The sequence below is a fragment of the Haliotis cracherodii genome, unplaced genomic scaffold, assembly GCF_022045235.1.
Source record: "Haliotis cracherodii isolate W230 unplaced genomic scaffold, xgHalCrac1.p SCAF_15, whole genome shotgun sequence".
NCBI lineage: Eukaryota > Metazoa > Mollusca > Gastropoda > Lepetellida > Haliotidae > Haliotis > Haliotis cracherodii.
This window is the reverse complement of record NW_027266270.1, coordinates 35,796,681-35,812,244: the sequence shown is the minus strand read 5'-3', so window position 1 is coordinate 35,812,244 and position 15,564 is coordinate 35,796,681. Positions and strand designations below refer to the sequence as shown.

General features: G+C 44.2%; 1 protein-coding gene across 1 annotated transcript; it reads left to right on the top strand.

The window, feature by feature from the left end:
• The first annotated feature begins 708 nt into the window (after positions 1–708).
• LOC139462105 (uncharacterized) lies at positions 709–11,548 on the top strand. The gene is made up of 2 exons (XM_071243608.1): positions 709–842; positions 10,815–11,548. Exon 2 carries the CDS (start codon positions 10,817–10,819, stop codon positions 11,390–11,392), a length of 576 nt encoding a protein of 191 aa, XP_071099709.1. The 5' UTR covers positions 709–842; positions 10,815–10,816; the 3' UTR covers positions 11,393–11,548.
• The last annotated feature ends 4,016 nt before the right edge of the window (positions 11,549–15,564 follow it).

Here is a 15,564-nt window from a genome sequence, read left to right as displayed (position 1 = left end):
CATTCAATTCATGCGATTTTGTTCACAAGCAAATTTTATGTTTGGATTATGTGTGTGTGTGCGTGCTAGCGTGCTAGCGTGCGTGCGTATGTGCGTGCGTATATGTGTGTGACGGTGATTTGATATTCACGATGAGTTACGTCCCTTAGTCTTATCAGGATCTGGAGGAGGATCCGAGCTATTTTCACCGCAGTTATTTTCCACAATCTGTCAGCACTGTGCCCATTCTCGAGGGTTACACCTTTCTGTCGTACATCTTCCACTGCCCGCCCGGAAAGAAAACGTCGGGTTTTACGCTGTTTTAGCAACACTCCAGCTATCTCACAGCGGAGGTCTCCAGAAATCGGCTTCAACCATATCAGGAATCGAACCCAGGTCTACGGCGTGTTGAGTGGGCGCGGTGTCAGAGCGCCAGGCAGTCCTAATCACCACAGACTGTCTTTCACCACACACTGAGAGATTGAAGTGAAAAACTGGACCAACCAGCGTTAAACCCAACTCACTCACTCACTCACTGTTGTTTGCTTCTACACCTATCAAACACAAAGGGGTTTCTATAACGATCGCATTTTGAGGGTACAATTACCAGACACGGCAAAGATACGCCCACCTGCTCATCACATGACTATGATCAATGTAGGGGGTACCAAAGAAACTGCGTTGTCACCTAAGAAAATGCATCACTGTTTATAGTCTGGTTATGAAAAGACATGTTAAAGTATTGTCAGTTCAATGCACTTTGTGAAGCATTGATAGGCACACGTTGAGTTGGCCTTCGAAGGTATTTTTAGACCAGGAAGTTGTGACTGTTGCCCAATTATTTCGGTGGGAAACGAATACAGGTACGTGGAATATTTTTCAATTTCAGTAGCTCATGTAGTTGAAAGGAGACGTGTGTTTTCCATCTTGTTTGACAGAATGACACCTCTGATAACACTGTGTACAAACTTGGACAGGCCATCAAGGCGACAAATAGCTGGCCCATAACACAATGCCGCGTCTTTGAAACAGAAAAAAGTAGATTATAGCCGTATCATCCGGGGCATTTGTGGTTTTATGGGGCCCGCGTAAGGTTTAATATCACCACATATCCTGTTGTCGATTGAACTGAGGTTAACTTGTGGTGTGGTAGAACGCCCAGAGTTGTCCTAGCTTGGTCTCTTGGATACAGGAAAGGATGGGCAAACACAGTGATTACTCTGCTTCAAAGACTGAACTTGAATATTCAGGATATACACAACATGAACGAATTGGAATTCAACTGTGTCAAATCAGAGCTGTTACAACTTGACAAAGAAAAGTGGCTTACAAGTCTCCATGGTGATAGTGGACAGAGTAATGGAAACAAGTTACGGACGTATAGGATTTTCAAGACATACCTGACAACCGAAACCTATGTAAACAAGATAATGCCAAGATCACACAGAAGGATACATCCTGGCTAAGTTTCGCTGTGGAACTCTCCCTCTAGAAATAGAGACCGGTAGAATATGTAGGCCATCTGTACCGCTGCAAAATGGAGTCTGTAAACTCTGTCACCATTCATGTGTCGAAGACGAAATGCACTTCCTTTTAAAATGCCCCTTTTATTCTGATTTTAGAATCTTACTGCTCGAAAAAGCAAATCTGGCCAACGCGACCGTACATGATGTAGATAAACTTAAGTTCTTGATATGAATAACCCGCATATACAAAGTGTTTTAGCTACAACAATTGTAAAAATGTTTCGCAGGAGGACGCAGACTAAAGCAAGCTTGTCTGAGATGTAAAGTCACTTTCCCTGAAAAGTAACGGTCTTCATATTATTAGATCAATAATTTCATTGGAAAATAGTATAAAGATGTAAAGGTTGGAGTTATCACTTGTTATATTTGCTCACACTATTTTCTAAATTGAGAATTTAAAGACTAATAAGGTTACACAATGGCAACAGTCTAAACAATGTCTGCTGAAAGTATGATTTGTTATGCTTAATAGAAGATACTCTCTAATATTAACAGCTTGCAAGTATGTGCTAATCAAAGGGTTAAACAATGTCGGTGTTAACTTGCAGGTAAAGAAGTATTTGTCGGTTACACTACTTGTTATATTGTATCACAAAATCTGGTCAACTGTGATCCCACAGGAAATAGTTTGAAGAGGTATTTGGAGGAGTTATCACTTTTATTCTTGCTTACAGTATTTTCTCAGATGAGAAATTAAAGACTAATGAGGTTACACATCGACAACAGTCTGATACTATGTCTTTTGAAATTATCATTTGGTATTCTTACAAGAAGATCTTCCCTAACATTTAAAACTTGCATGTATGTACTAATCAAGTGGTTTAATCATACTGGTGTTAACATACACATAAATAGGTGTTTTGATGGTTATTTTTCTTATTATTTTGTACTAATAATAGTCAGCCATTTGGTAACTTGCGATCTCAATAAGGCAGATTTGTAAATTCGCTCAAGTCCTGCTATGATGTTGACGTCGCCCCGATGCTCCCTGACTCGATGGTTGACGTGGTTGAGAACATTTGGTGGTCCAGGTTATGTACTGGATATTTATACAGTGTAGTTGTTATATTGGCGATCGGGTTTATAGATAAACGTGTAACAACCCAATAACTAATTCATTAAGTGACAAACTTGTCACAATGCACCCCATTAACCTAAAATCTGCACTTGTGCCACAGCAATCGAATATCAAAGATTAATAAACATGCTTTCATCACTACAGTGATCTACAGTACTAAATTGACCTTACAATCACAGTCCAGGGTCCGTTCGTCAAAGCTGCCGTAGCGCTAAGACGATCGTAACTCCCATTCTTTAACATTGACGACAGTCTCAGCGCTTCGACCGCTTGAGGAATGTCCAGGTTTTTTTCGGCCTCTGTGGGCCACGTAGTTGTCATGTCGTACAACTATACAGTACAAAACAATGCATCGTAGCTGTGGTCGATGCTGTGGACAATTATGTTTTGACTTTATCCGCAAATTTCGTATTTTCTCGAAAAAAGTCTACATAATACATGAACGATGTTGAAATGTGCAGTGAACTATCTTTTAACTAGTCTGGGATATATTTGATTGTATTGCAAGTAGCCGAGTTGCGAAAGGATAAGAATGAGGTCATGTTAAGTTTTTCATTGCAAACAAACAACAAGAATCTAGATATCCTGGTGAGGCTCTCAGATAACTGTGTATAGAGTTCTTTTATTCGGTACGCGCGTTTCTGTAACCAACAGCTTGCAACACAAAAGGTAGGACAGCAGTCAAGGCCGACTTGAACGCGACTCCACGACCATATGAACCGACACCATTATCAACGTATACAATAGAATATCCTGCCTAACAATTCGTCCTTATGTATGAAAAAAATCGTTTTATTTATGACAACTCAAATTCCACCGCCTAGATAATATAAACACCCATTTGGGGAGTTCAAAACGACACAGTCAACTCGTAACCTGGAACTATGCATGAAAACACAACGTTTTTATCTAACGTCAGCTGTACTGCACGATAGAGGGCGGACTGTTTTGAATTCTTATGGGCAAAGTGGAGAGGGGTGGAGTGGAGAGGGGTGAAGTATAGAGGAGTGAAGTGGAGAGGGGTGGAGTGGAGAGGGGTGAAGTATAGACGGGTGAAGTGGAGCGGATTGGAGTAGAGCGGAGAGGAGTGGGAACCACATCACATTTGTAATGAGCACATGCAGGAGGATCGGTGAGGGAGTTTAGAGTGTGCAAGACTGAGGACAAATTGTGTTTACAGCATTTTCGGGGACATTTTCTATTAAAATATCACCCTCGCACCGAATTTCTATGATGCCCATATCCTAGGACACGCGGTGTTTAGTCAGTAATAACTAAGATAACGACATCTTCTGGTGCTTCTTAAACTTAGAAATGGAATAAAATTTTGACATGATAGAAAATACCACTATTCAACAGTGTATTTTAACGTCCAAGGTCAGATCTATGTATCTTTTTAAATGAAAAGCATTCTAGAGCGTTATGCAACAGAGCTAAAACATGATTCATTGGGCGTTCTTAAAGAATACTCGCATCATAAACGTGACCCAGTGCATATACAGCATGGAACCAGTCTGTGTATAAGGTTTTATTTCAGTATTAGCTATGCCCTCGGTAGGTCCGTAACATCGATGTGCGGAGTATGGGAAGTGTTTAGTAGTTGCGGTACGTTCGGTGGCGTGCCTGAGAACCGAACTGAGGAGCAAACCACTCTACCCATCACTTGATTTAATCATATGTTTGATTTTCAAATGAAATATCTTACGTAAGAGATATTATATCAACAAAATGAACCGTGCCGGCCCTTAGTCAGCACACAAAGCATACTTTCACGTGGTTTTATTTTCTAAAATACAATTTGGTTTAAAACTTTCAAAGAAACGTTTAAATAATTCGCATAATACACAACTGCTAATAGGTGGCTTAGACATGTTATCCTTGAAAATAAATAAATTGGCAATTTTCGGCATAAATTTACATTTCAAACCTGGTAGGGATCCATCTTCCCGAGGCAAGAGAGTTAACTGACTATAAAAGTCCAGTTTCTACCCTTGCCGAACTAGGCTGGAATTACTGGGCTCGATCGTAGCGTCACTAGTCGCTATTACCAGTTTTGTCCCTTCTAAGCCTCTCCTATGGACCAATCAGATTCCACCTCTTGTATTACTTGCGTTTGCATCACACAAAATGGTGGCGCCCAGTCAAAACGATCTGATAGATAATCAAGATCTATATTGTGATAAAACGGATCTTACATCGCGAAATGCATCAAATCACGTGAGCACCTTGATTAAAAACATGATAAGATTTGGGAAAATATCTGCTGACAACGAGTTGGCGGTGCACATGCTTTGCAAATCCTGCAATCGACCGACATTTGCACGAGAGTTTACGAACCGGATTTTGATTTCGGTGCGCGAATTTGATTGGACTATGCATAGACTCGTTAGTCCAGCCAAAATGTAACTCCATAATTCCAGCCTAGTTCAGCAAGGGTGGAAACTGGACTTTTATAGTCAGTTAACCTCTTTGCCTTGGGAAGATGGGTAGGGATCATTCGGTTGCAAATTCATTTCTATGAGAAACAGACTCCACTAAATCAGACAAACACCGCATGTTCTTGAAACTGAAATTTTCTAAGAAGAAGTGTACATAAGCCATTCCTTTCTCGAGCTTTACGGCGCTTGTTTCAAACTGGCGACTTCCATTCCGGGAAACCTTTTGAAAATTATAATTTGAAAACTGAACAAAACAAATTGTTGAATGTCTCGTATATTGTATGTCGATATTGTATGGCAGTACTTCCAACGGGCTGTAGAAAGTCTCTTCCGTTTCAAATATGTACCCTATTGAAGCGAGAGATAGACATATAGCCCATAACTGTCGTTCGGAACACCCCGTGTGAATTTTTTCGAGGTTGCATGATAAGAAAACACATTCTAATTATTACATTCCCTATGTAACGCTCACTTTTTCGCGAACACCAGATCTCATCCCTTTTTGAGAGTGGTTCATAAACACGTGCTCATGATATAGTTGAATTCGCAGAGATTTCTTATGAATATGGAAACGGTTTTGTCACTTTTATCTACCCCAGTTTTCAGAATATTCTTTAACACAAAATGACCCAGCCACGGATTAATCAAATTTATCAACAGTTATTCAATTTTCAATTACATAAAAAACAAAGTCGGTGTTCTTTCTTTTACGCTCAGTTTGAGTCTAAATAATTTTATATTAAGTTGTTACCATATGAACATACTCGTTTGAACAAACCAACTTCTTGTTAACATGAGTGCACCCTTCTCAGCTGTAATCTCCCTCAGATTGCTCATCTGCATCTAATCCCTACTCCTGGACCAGTCAACTGCACCGTTGGGCAATTTGCTTTTGTTGTTTTAACTAAGTGTAGTGATTTTGGCATGTTTGTTTGTTGTTTAACGCCGCACTCAGCAATATTCCATCTATATGACTATTTTTGGGCATGTAGTGGTAATGGCGTGTAGTGGTTGAGGAGACAACCTGCTTGGTAAGTATACACCCTGCGTGACACCGGCACTGGCTGCAAAATATGGAGTTTTGCCAGATACTGTTTCTACACACGCCTTAACATCGGTGCATATACGCAATTTACCATGACGGCCTTTCCTTAGAAGAAGAAAGAATATATTTTTCTTATCAACATAATCAGAGACTTTTTTAAAGTCAATGAATGCGCAGAAGAAACGACCTCCCGGTTTGCATAAATATTTAGTGCATAGAGATTGCGAGCAAAGAATTTATAAAGGGCTGGGACGGGTAACTTGGGGTCGGATAGATCACGAGAAGGACCCGGATATCCACAGGACTAATGTTTAAGTATAATAACAATAACCATCGCTTATGTTTGCAGTTAGTTTTGATTATGCATGCATTGTTTCATTGGAGTAAATTTGGACCCGTCCCTGCCCTTGTAAACATGGTATCAATTGTGGAGCAATTTGGCCGAAAACGAGCCTGTGTTTCAGAGATAAGTAAAGTAGACTCATATGCGTAATCATTTCTTATTATATACACTACACACACAAATTATGGGAACACCCCTAAATTTCATAGAAATGTATAAAACTTAACGTGGCTTGGTCATTTATGAACTTAAGTAAATGCAACTTTTTGTGTGCACAGAGGGCACTTTAAATGACGTGTTGAGTCGTGCATTTTTGCAAGTGCCTCATTTTTTGGTCAAATTGATTAAATGCTAAAACAGGAAAAAACTTGGGTGCAGAAAGACTCCCTCGCCAGGTCAGATTCAAACGCCAAAACACAACAAAATAGTGCACGTCATAATTCCCATGCAGTTGGTGGCAACCTTTCTTTATAAAGAAGCTTCAGACACTGTGAAGTTATACATTTCCTTAAACATGCCCCAGCGAAGACCGTTAAGCATTCACGACAGGAGTAGGGCCATAGCGTGGCTACAAGATGGTGCATCCATAAGGAATGTTGCCTGTCGTCTTCAAGTGTCACCGCCTGTCATTCACAGACTGAGGGAACGGTTCCAGACAACAGGGAGAGTGCAGGACAGACCGCGTTCTGGTAGACCCAGTGTAACATCTAGGGCAGATGACCGATACGTTGTGCTGCAAGCCCTTCGGAACCGGTTCCCAACAGCCAGTGCTTTGAGACTGCAACTCCGACAAGCAACACACACCAACGTAAGCGTATCGACCATCAGGAACCGCCTCAGAGCTGCTCATTTAAGGTCACGTCGTCCAGCTGTACGTCCTCATCACCGAGCTGCAAGACTTGCCTGGCCAGGGCACATTTGAGATGGGATAATCAACAATGGTCCAGAGTTCTCTTCACTGACGAGTCCCGTTTCTGCCTTGAGCATAATGATGGAAGGGTAAGGGTTATGAGACGTCCTGGAGAACGTTATGATGATGCCACAGTACGAGAAAAAAACAGGTTTGGTGGTGGCTGTGTGGTGGTATGGGGAGGCTTCAGTTTGCATCACCGAACACCTCTCTATCTTGTTCAAGGCAATTTGAATGGAGTGAGGTATTGTGATGAGATTTTGCGCCCTCTTGTCCTACCACAGTTGCACAACATTGGTCCAGGAGCAATCCTGCAAGATGACAATCCCAGACCACATCGGGCTAGAGTCGTTAGAGACTTCCTGCAACAGAACAATGTGACTGTGATGCAGTGGCCAGTATATTCACCGGATTTGGCTCCAATTGAGCATCTTTGGGATGTTCTGGGACGACGTGTCGGGGACAATCATGGAGTTGCACCAGCTCTTCAGGTTCTGGTTCAGTGGCCCCAAATGGAATGGCAGGCGATTCCGCAGGCTACCCTTCGCACCCTTGCAAGATCCATGAGGCGAAGATGCACCGAATGCATCAATCAACGTGGAGGACACACTCGCTATTGACGATCACATGTCATTAACTGTTCCTTTTTATAACAGAATATTTTGGTGTTCCCATAATTTTTGTGTGTAGTATACTTCAGTGTGAAAGACTGAAGTTTTCTAACACTTTGACGGAACTATTGTCACACAAGAGTTACCTACCTCCCCCTAAATTGTCTCCCTTTATCGTAAGTGTCTAGCCCGTACACAAGCTGTTGACGTCATTTTTACGTCAGTTCCACATTGACAAGGCAAAATAATGAGTAGTGTGACAAATTCATGAAGGCTAAAGTATTTTGTCAACGATAAAACCTGTTGTAAATATTCAAATTTTCATTAACTGATGAGTTTATACTTTTGTACATGTACAAGAGGCACGTGATGGTTCGACTTGCTTACAAGTACACACGTCACTGATCGAACACATACGTGGCATATCATACGATCCTGCCCGAGAGAGTACTGCCATATCAACAAGGATAAAGGAGAATTCACACGATACAATAAAACAGTCGACGATGCTGCAACCATATGGCGAGATAAACGTAAAGTTCCTCGGAATGTCAGATGTAAATTTCTCATTGACTATGTGAATTTCAAATATCTTGCAGATGTCAATTGTATATATTCCATAAGTATTATCGCGTGGATCACATCAATCGCGAGGACGGTCAAAAACAGGTGATGCAAAGTCAGGGTCGACAGGCAGATAGTCCGAGCTATCATCTAAAATGTATATAGGTATACTCAAAGTTCTTGCGTTTAAGTCGCCGGGGAGAATACATTTACAGTTTAGTCCCTAACCTTGTAAAAATTGCATCCGTTTTTATTTTGTTCAAAAAAGATCGATTATTCCATGATAGCCTAGTGGTTAAAGCGTTCGCTCGTCACCCGGGTTCGATTCCCCACATGGGTAAAATGTGTGAAGCCCAATTCTCGAGTCCCTCGCCGTGATATTGCCCAAATCGGCTTAAACCCGTACTCACTCACTGTGCCGTGTATTCATTGGGGGTGTCAAACGCCTATGGTGGCTTGGAAACCCATAATCGCCCTCATTATTAGTTTAAGTTTCTCAGCGCAACACCGTCGTTATATTGCTGGAGGCAGCGTATAACCTTACTCACTCACGCCGTCTTCATCTAGAACCCTTACATTCAGAAACCAAAAACAATACCACGTGAAGACACCCGGGCTTTGAAACTGTAAAAGGAGAGTCGAGTTTAGTATCTACAATATATACAATAGTTTGTTATGACGTGAACGTCCTGCGTTAGCGAGGGTGTTTTAACTGGACAACATTTGGTATCATTTTGGCTTTTTCCTGAAATGTGGGACTTTGGCTGTTTTTCTTTGAAGCCCTGTCAGCAACAGAGCCATGACTCGCAAATTAAGTTTCGCCGCAGTCACCTAACGTGTGCACTGGAGCCTTGGCCAGGAAAAACAGGCAGATGACGCCGTCGGGCTACGATGGCACGCAGTCAGCCAGGTAACACGCTGTCATCACTGAAATAGCGCCAATTTCGTCTCCTAAGACCTGCTTTTGCGGCAGACAGAGAGTCGTGTCCCAGCGTCACTACTGGGGGTGAGAGTCGTGCCCCAGCGTCACTACTGGGGGTGAGAGTCGTGTCCAAGCGTCACTACTGGGGGTGAGAGTCGTGCCCCAGCGTCACTACTGGGGGTGAGAGTCGTGCCCCAGCGTCACTACTGGGGTTGAGAGTCGTGTCCCAGCGTCAATACTGGGGGTGAGAGTCGTGTCCCAGCGTCACTACTGAGGGTGAGAGTCGTGTCCCAGCGTCACTACTGGGGGTGAGAGTCGTGTCCCAGCGTCACTACTGGGGTTGAGAGTCGTGTCCCAGCGTCACTACTGGGGGTGAGATACGTATCCCAGCGTCACTACTGGGGGTGACAGTCGTGTCCCAGCGTCACTACTGGGGGTGAGTCGTGTCCCAGCGTCACTACTGGGGGTGAGAGTCGTGTCCCAGCGTCACTACTGGGGATAAGAGTCGTGTCCCAGCGTCACTACTGGGGGTGAGAGTCGTGTCCCAGCGTCACTACTGGGGGTGAGAGTCGTGTCCCAGCGTCACTACTGGGGATGAGATACGTGTCCTAGCGTCACTACTGGGGGTGAGAGTCGTGTCCCAGCGTCACTACTGGGGGTGAGATACGTATCCCAGCGTCACTACTGGGGGTGAGAGTCGTGTCCCAGCGTCACTACTGGGGGTGAGAGTCGTGTCCCAGCGTCACTACTGGGGGTGAGAGTCGTGTCCCAGCGTCACTACTGGGGATAAGAGTCGTGTCCCAGCATCTCTACTGGGGGTGAGAGTCGTGCCCCAGCGTCACTACTGGGGGTGAGAGTCGTGTCCCAGCGTCACTACTGGGGATGAGATACGTGTCCTAGCGTCACTACTGGGGGTGAGAGTCGTGTCCCAGCGTCACTACTGGGGGTGAGATACGTGTCCCAGCGTCACTACTGGGGGTGAGAGTCGTGTCCCAGCGTCACTACTGGGGGTGAGAGTCGTGTCCCAGCGTCACTACTGGGGGTGAGATACGTGTCCCAGCGTCACTACTGGGGGTGAGAGTCGTGCCCCAGCGTCATTACTGGGGGTGAGAGTCGTGTCCCAGCGTCACTACTGGGGGTGAGAGTCGTGTCCCAGTGTCACTACTGGGGGTGAGAGTAGTGTCCCAGGGTCACTACTGGGGGTGAGAGTCGTGTCCCAGCGTCACTAATGGGGGTGAGAGTCGTGTCCCACCGTCACTACTGAGGGTGAGAGTCGTTACAGCTGACGCAAACGGTTCTGTTTCAACTTTAAGGCTATTAAAGATTACTTTAAATCTAAAGACTGCCATTCTTACATTAGTACCAAGTATTAGCAACCAGACCTTTGTTTTTCAACAGGTATGTACATCCTAGTAGTGACCCTCATCATCAGCTCCTGTTTCGTCACCTGCGACGTCCTGAACGGCCATTCCGGCACCGGGTACTGCACCGAACCAGACATCGAGAAGCTCCGCCAGGACATACCGAACCTGTACGCTGAGTACCTCCATCCCACTTTCCTCAACCTCCCACGAATGCAAACCATCATGAAAAGAAAGAACGGCTACATCTACCCATTCAGCAAAAAGTTCATATCCTTCTTCGGCGGTTACCGGAAGTGCTCCGACGCCCGGAAGGCGATTCGAAAACATGGCGGCAATCTGTGCCCATCGTACTATATTCTGGAATATGACCCGGATCGTATTCCACGAGAACTTGTTCAGGCAGATTGCGCGTGCGACAGGTGCTTTCTACGACGTCGTCCACGTGCGCGTGAAGAGGTCGTGGCTCACCTCGGGTGTCGCAGATTGTTCACGCACACCCAAGTACTGAGACGAGCCGGGTGTATCCAGGGTGTGTGGACATATCGGCTCTACTGGGAGAGGGTGTCCGTGGCGTGCAGCTGCAACCTATTGTTCAGTCGACCGCTGCCATGACAACACCAGGACACAAATAAACATCATAGATCTGTTTGAAGGGTTAATGTAGCGATTTTTATAGTAGTACCATCAACTATAGAATATAAAAGGAAATCTTGGTTAACTTGTAGCACTTACCACTGTCACTTGTAACAAATAAACGACGGACGCCAATATGACCCTTTCAAGCATTTGTTGCAAAGGGACCAATCATTTGATATTGGGGTTGGTTGGGGTGTGTGGGTGTTGGGGTGGGGTGTGGGTGTTGGGGTGTGGGGGTGGGGGTGGGGGTGGGGGTGGGGGTGGGGTGTGATTTTGACACTTCAGTGAAAGGTTGTCAATCGCTCTCAGCCATTGGTATTGTTTGTTTTCTTTGTACTCAGTAACACGAAGCCCATCTACTCTTGATTTAATGCAGTATTTTTTATCAGATTAGGAATACGTCGTTTACAACGTGATCACGTCTGAGCGCTATGTGTCTCAGTCTGTGATTTGCAGACTTTGAAACAGGTTTCTGCAGACACAAACTGTTAATGTTCGGCCCCGTTAATAACAGTCCATCTTCGATTAATCCGAAACCAGGTTTTATTAAGTCGATCCCAACCTGCTATTCAAATCGTTGCGCACTTGAGCCAACCCACTAGGTTTAAGCTATTGGCAAGCTAATAGGCATGGTCGGTGACCACGTGTTGTATCACCGTTACCAAGTCGACAAATACCAGCCTGACGCCAAGGTGTTTAGAGCTAGATGGTATGTGTAATGTTTTCAGATGAGTCCAGGTTTCTGGACAGGCGTGAAGTTTTTTGGAGGCGTTGTCACGAACGTCATGCAAACGCCGACGTATGACAACATGACAGATTGGGTATGGGTTTGTAATGATGATAAGGGGCGGGATCACCATGACTGACAGAACGCCACTGCATAGTGCGTCATGCGTCTTTCAAGACGATAACGCTTGTGTCCACCGTGCACGTTTCACAACTGACTACCCCCAGCAGCAAAACCTCATCAGAATGCGATGGCCAGCCACGAGGTCTGATCGTTCCCCCATAGAGCCCGTCTGGGACGTGATCGGAAGACGTGCACGCCGACGACAACACTACCCACTACATCCGTGAAGATTCGGGTTAGAATTGGTCTTCAGCAACCGATGCGTGTCTTAAGAGGCGACTGACGGGATCAGGTCAATCTCATTAAAATCAGATCCAAGGCACAGTTAAATGTGTTCAATTATAATGTATATTTCCGCATGTCCAGATATGCTTTAAATTGCATCTGAAATATATATGGCGATATATATGTGAACCATTACGCAACGAGTTGACAATTGTTTTAGGTATGCCCCTTAGCGCTAAGACGGAACCCGGTCGCAAAAATGGCCATGGGTGGGGCACGAGTCGCTATTCGGCTTGTCCCTGAATAACACGAGTTGGTCACGAATGAGACGATTATTTTGACGGAATCAGTCGTAAGAGACGTAACTATCGTTCGGAATACCCCGTGTTAACGTTTTCGAGGTTGCATGATTAGAAAACACATTCCGACTGTCACTTTCATGATCTGGTAAGCGACGCCTTGATTGGTCAGATGAAAGGTCGTTCTGACGTGACCCGTAATGGGATGTCCTCAGATCAATGTTTAGCGACAGCGAGAACTAAGATCTGATTTTTATGAGATTGGGATCGAGTGGTCATACTAGCTGACTTGGTTGATACATGTCATCGTGTCCCAATTGCTTGGATCGATGCACTTGATATCAATCACTGGATTGTCTGGCCCAGACTCGATTATTGACAGACCGCCGTTATAACTTGAATATTGCTGAGTGCGGCGGTAACCAACAAAGGAAGAAAGAAATTACATTAGCCGAACTCGACCAGAAGACTTCCTCAAAATGTCATTGGGGGTTTGATTCGGACCATGTCGCGACGTATATTCGAATGGGGGTATGATCTAATATTGATGGTTTCCTTTGCGACAACTGGCGATCGTTGAGACCGGGGCAACTACTTCTGCACATATTTGGAATTAGCGTATGATCGCCAATCAATCAGCGATAGGTATTGCAACTTGTCAGTGATTGATCTGCAACTGTTCACCGCAGATACAGCGAAATGTTTGCAACCGGTTGAGACCGATCGGAGGCCAGTTGTCGATTTATCACCGATCAAAATAGAATGCGTATAAAAAGGGTGTTTTTTTCTGAATCAAATAATTTCTTTGCAAGTTGTCCAGATGTTAACAGCAGAACAGTTGCAGTTGCTCCGTCTGCAAAGAATACATAAAAATGCTGCAGTTGCTGATCATGATGTACAGAAGAATGAGAAGGAAAAGGCGAAATCAGTATTGGCTGAGACTATGAGAATCTGATGGCAGAGTTGGACAGAGAAAGTCGTGGTGATTTCGTGGGCTACCTCAGAATGTCCTGTCAACATCGGGCATATCTGGCTCAATCTCCTCATCAGATATCTGCCTCTTCTTTTGTTGAGATGCTGTTGGCTCTGGCTCCATTGTGGCAGACCTGTGCACCACAGCAGTTGTCTCTATTGTATCTTCTACAATTTCTGGTTCTTTTATTTTCCTGCCTTTTCGGATCATAGTGAGGAAATAACTGATGTGAACTCTCTGAGTACTTATGACAAAACGGTGACATGTTGCAAACCCAACGGTCGACGCATGCTTGGAAACCACTTTGCAACCGATCGACAACCAGTCACCGATGAAGCGCCGGTGGATCACCGGTGGATCACAGCCTCATCACTGATCAATCACCGATAGGTTGCCACTAGGTTGCAAAGAGTCAACACCCTTGTGTAGACGAAACCGATCGCCGCACAGTAGAAACCAATCTGCGATTAGAATAACACCACTTGGGGAACTCTAGGGAGACCAATGAAACCTCCGAGCGACCAAATCGGTCGCAGCTAGTCTTTTATGCATGTTCAAAAGCCTGGTTGCGACCGATGGGTTTTGCAACCGCTCTGAAACCTTGTGGCGACCTCAGTGAAACCTTTCAGAGACCCTTGAAACCTCATTGCGATTGTCAAATAGTTTGGTCGCCAGGAGGTTGCATCGCAGTCGCATTGTCTGTGTGACTGAGGCTTAAGGATGATCGAAAGATGTTTTGTTGTCGAGCTAGACTGGGAACATTCACACCTCACATAACGAGCTCTGTCATCTTTCGAGCATCAGCAAAGATGTCCACAAGGAAAGCTGACAGTGGGGAGGTATGGTCTTGACAAACCAAGAAGCATTGTCAGTTCAAATTTGGGTTTCGAATACATGATTATGGGATCTTATAACCGATCCTGTTAGTCGACTCTCACAATGAGCATGGGTTTCTTCTAACCCAGAATCTGACAAACATCTTATTCGACCATCATGTCACCAGCAAAGTCACACAGTAAACATTTGAACAAATATTTACCTGCTTTCCTGCAAGCATCACACAAGTCATATCTAGTATGACTGAATCAATTAAGTCAGACTCTGACCACCTGTTTCCATCATTGCCAGCACTTTCAAGAAACATGTACTGGTGACCTAACTTCTTAAACAAGGATATTTGGTTTGTTTGTTGTTTAACACTGCCCTCAGCAATATTCCAGCGGTATGATGGGGGTCTGTAGATAATCGAGTCTGGACCAGACAATCCAGTGCTTGACATCATTGCATGATCTACACAATTGGGATATGATGACATTCATCAACCAAGTTAATGAGCCTGACCACCCGATCCCGTTAGTGGCCTCTTACAACAAGCATAATGGAACACAGTTCTAACAAACATTTTTTTTTGAAATCTTACAAACTAGTTGGGTAAAATATAAATGGAAATAGGAATCAGGATCAAGCAGGGATTTGAACCTATCATAAGCAGATCCTGCTCACACCACTGGGTACCCTTCGGTAGATGTTGACATCTCCAGTAAATGACTCCGTCTCATTTACAAAGTTTTATTTACATGGGTAGATGGTACAGCAACATACACATTTCAGGTAGATTTGGCTTTTAGCAATAAGAATTTTCTAGTATTCATCTGTTTAAAAATGTACATATGTAACAAAACTAAAACATGTAAGTAGATTGGCCCGAGAGACATGTTCCACACTAAGTAACATCCCAGAGGATATACACGGATATACACACACATACACACTACAACAAAGACACTACCTAAGCCACACC

What these genes read in the sequence shown, in the direction of transcription:
- LOC139462105 (XM_071243608.1), top strand. Translation starts at nt 10,817, where the DNA reads ATGTACATCCTAGTAGTGACCCTCATCATCAGCTCCTGTTTCGTCACC.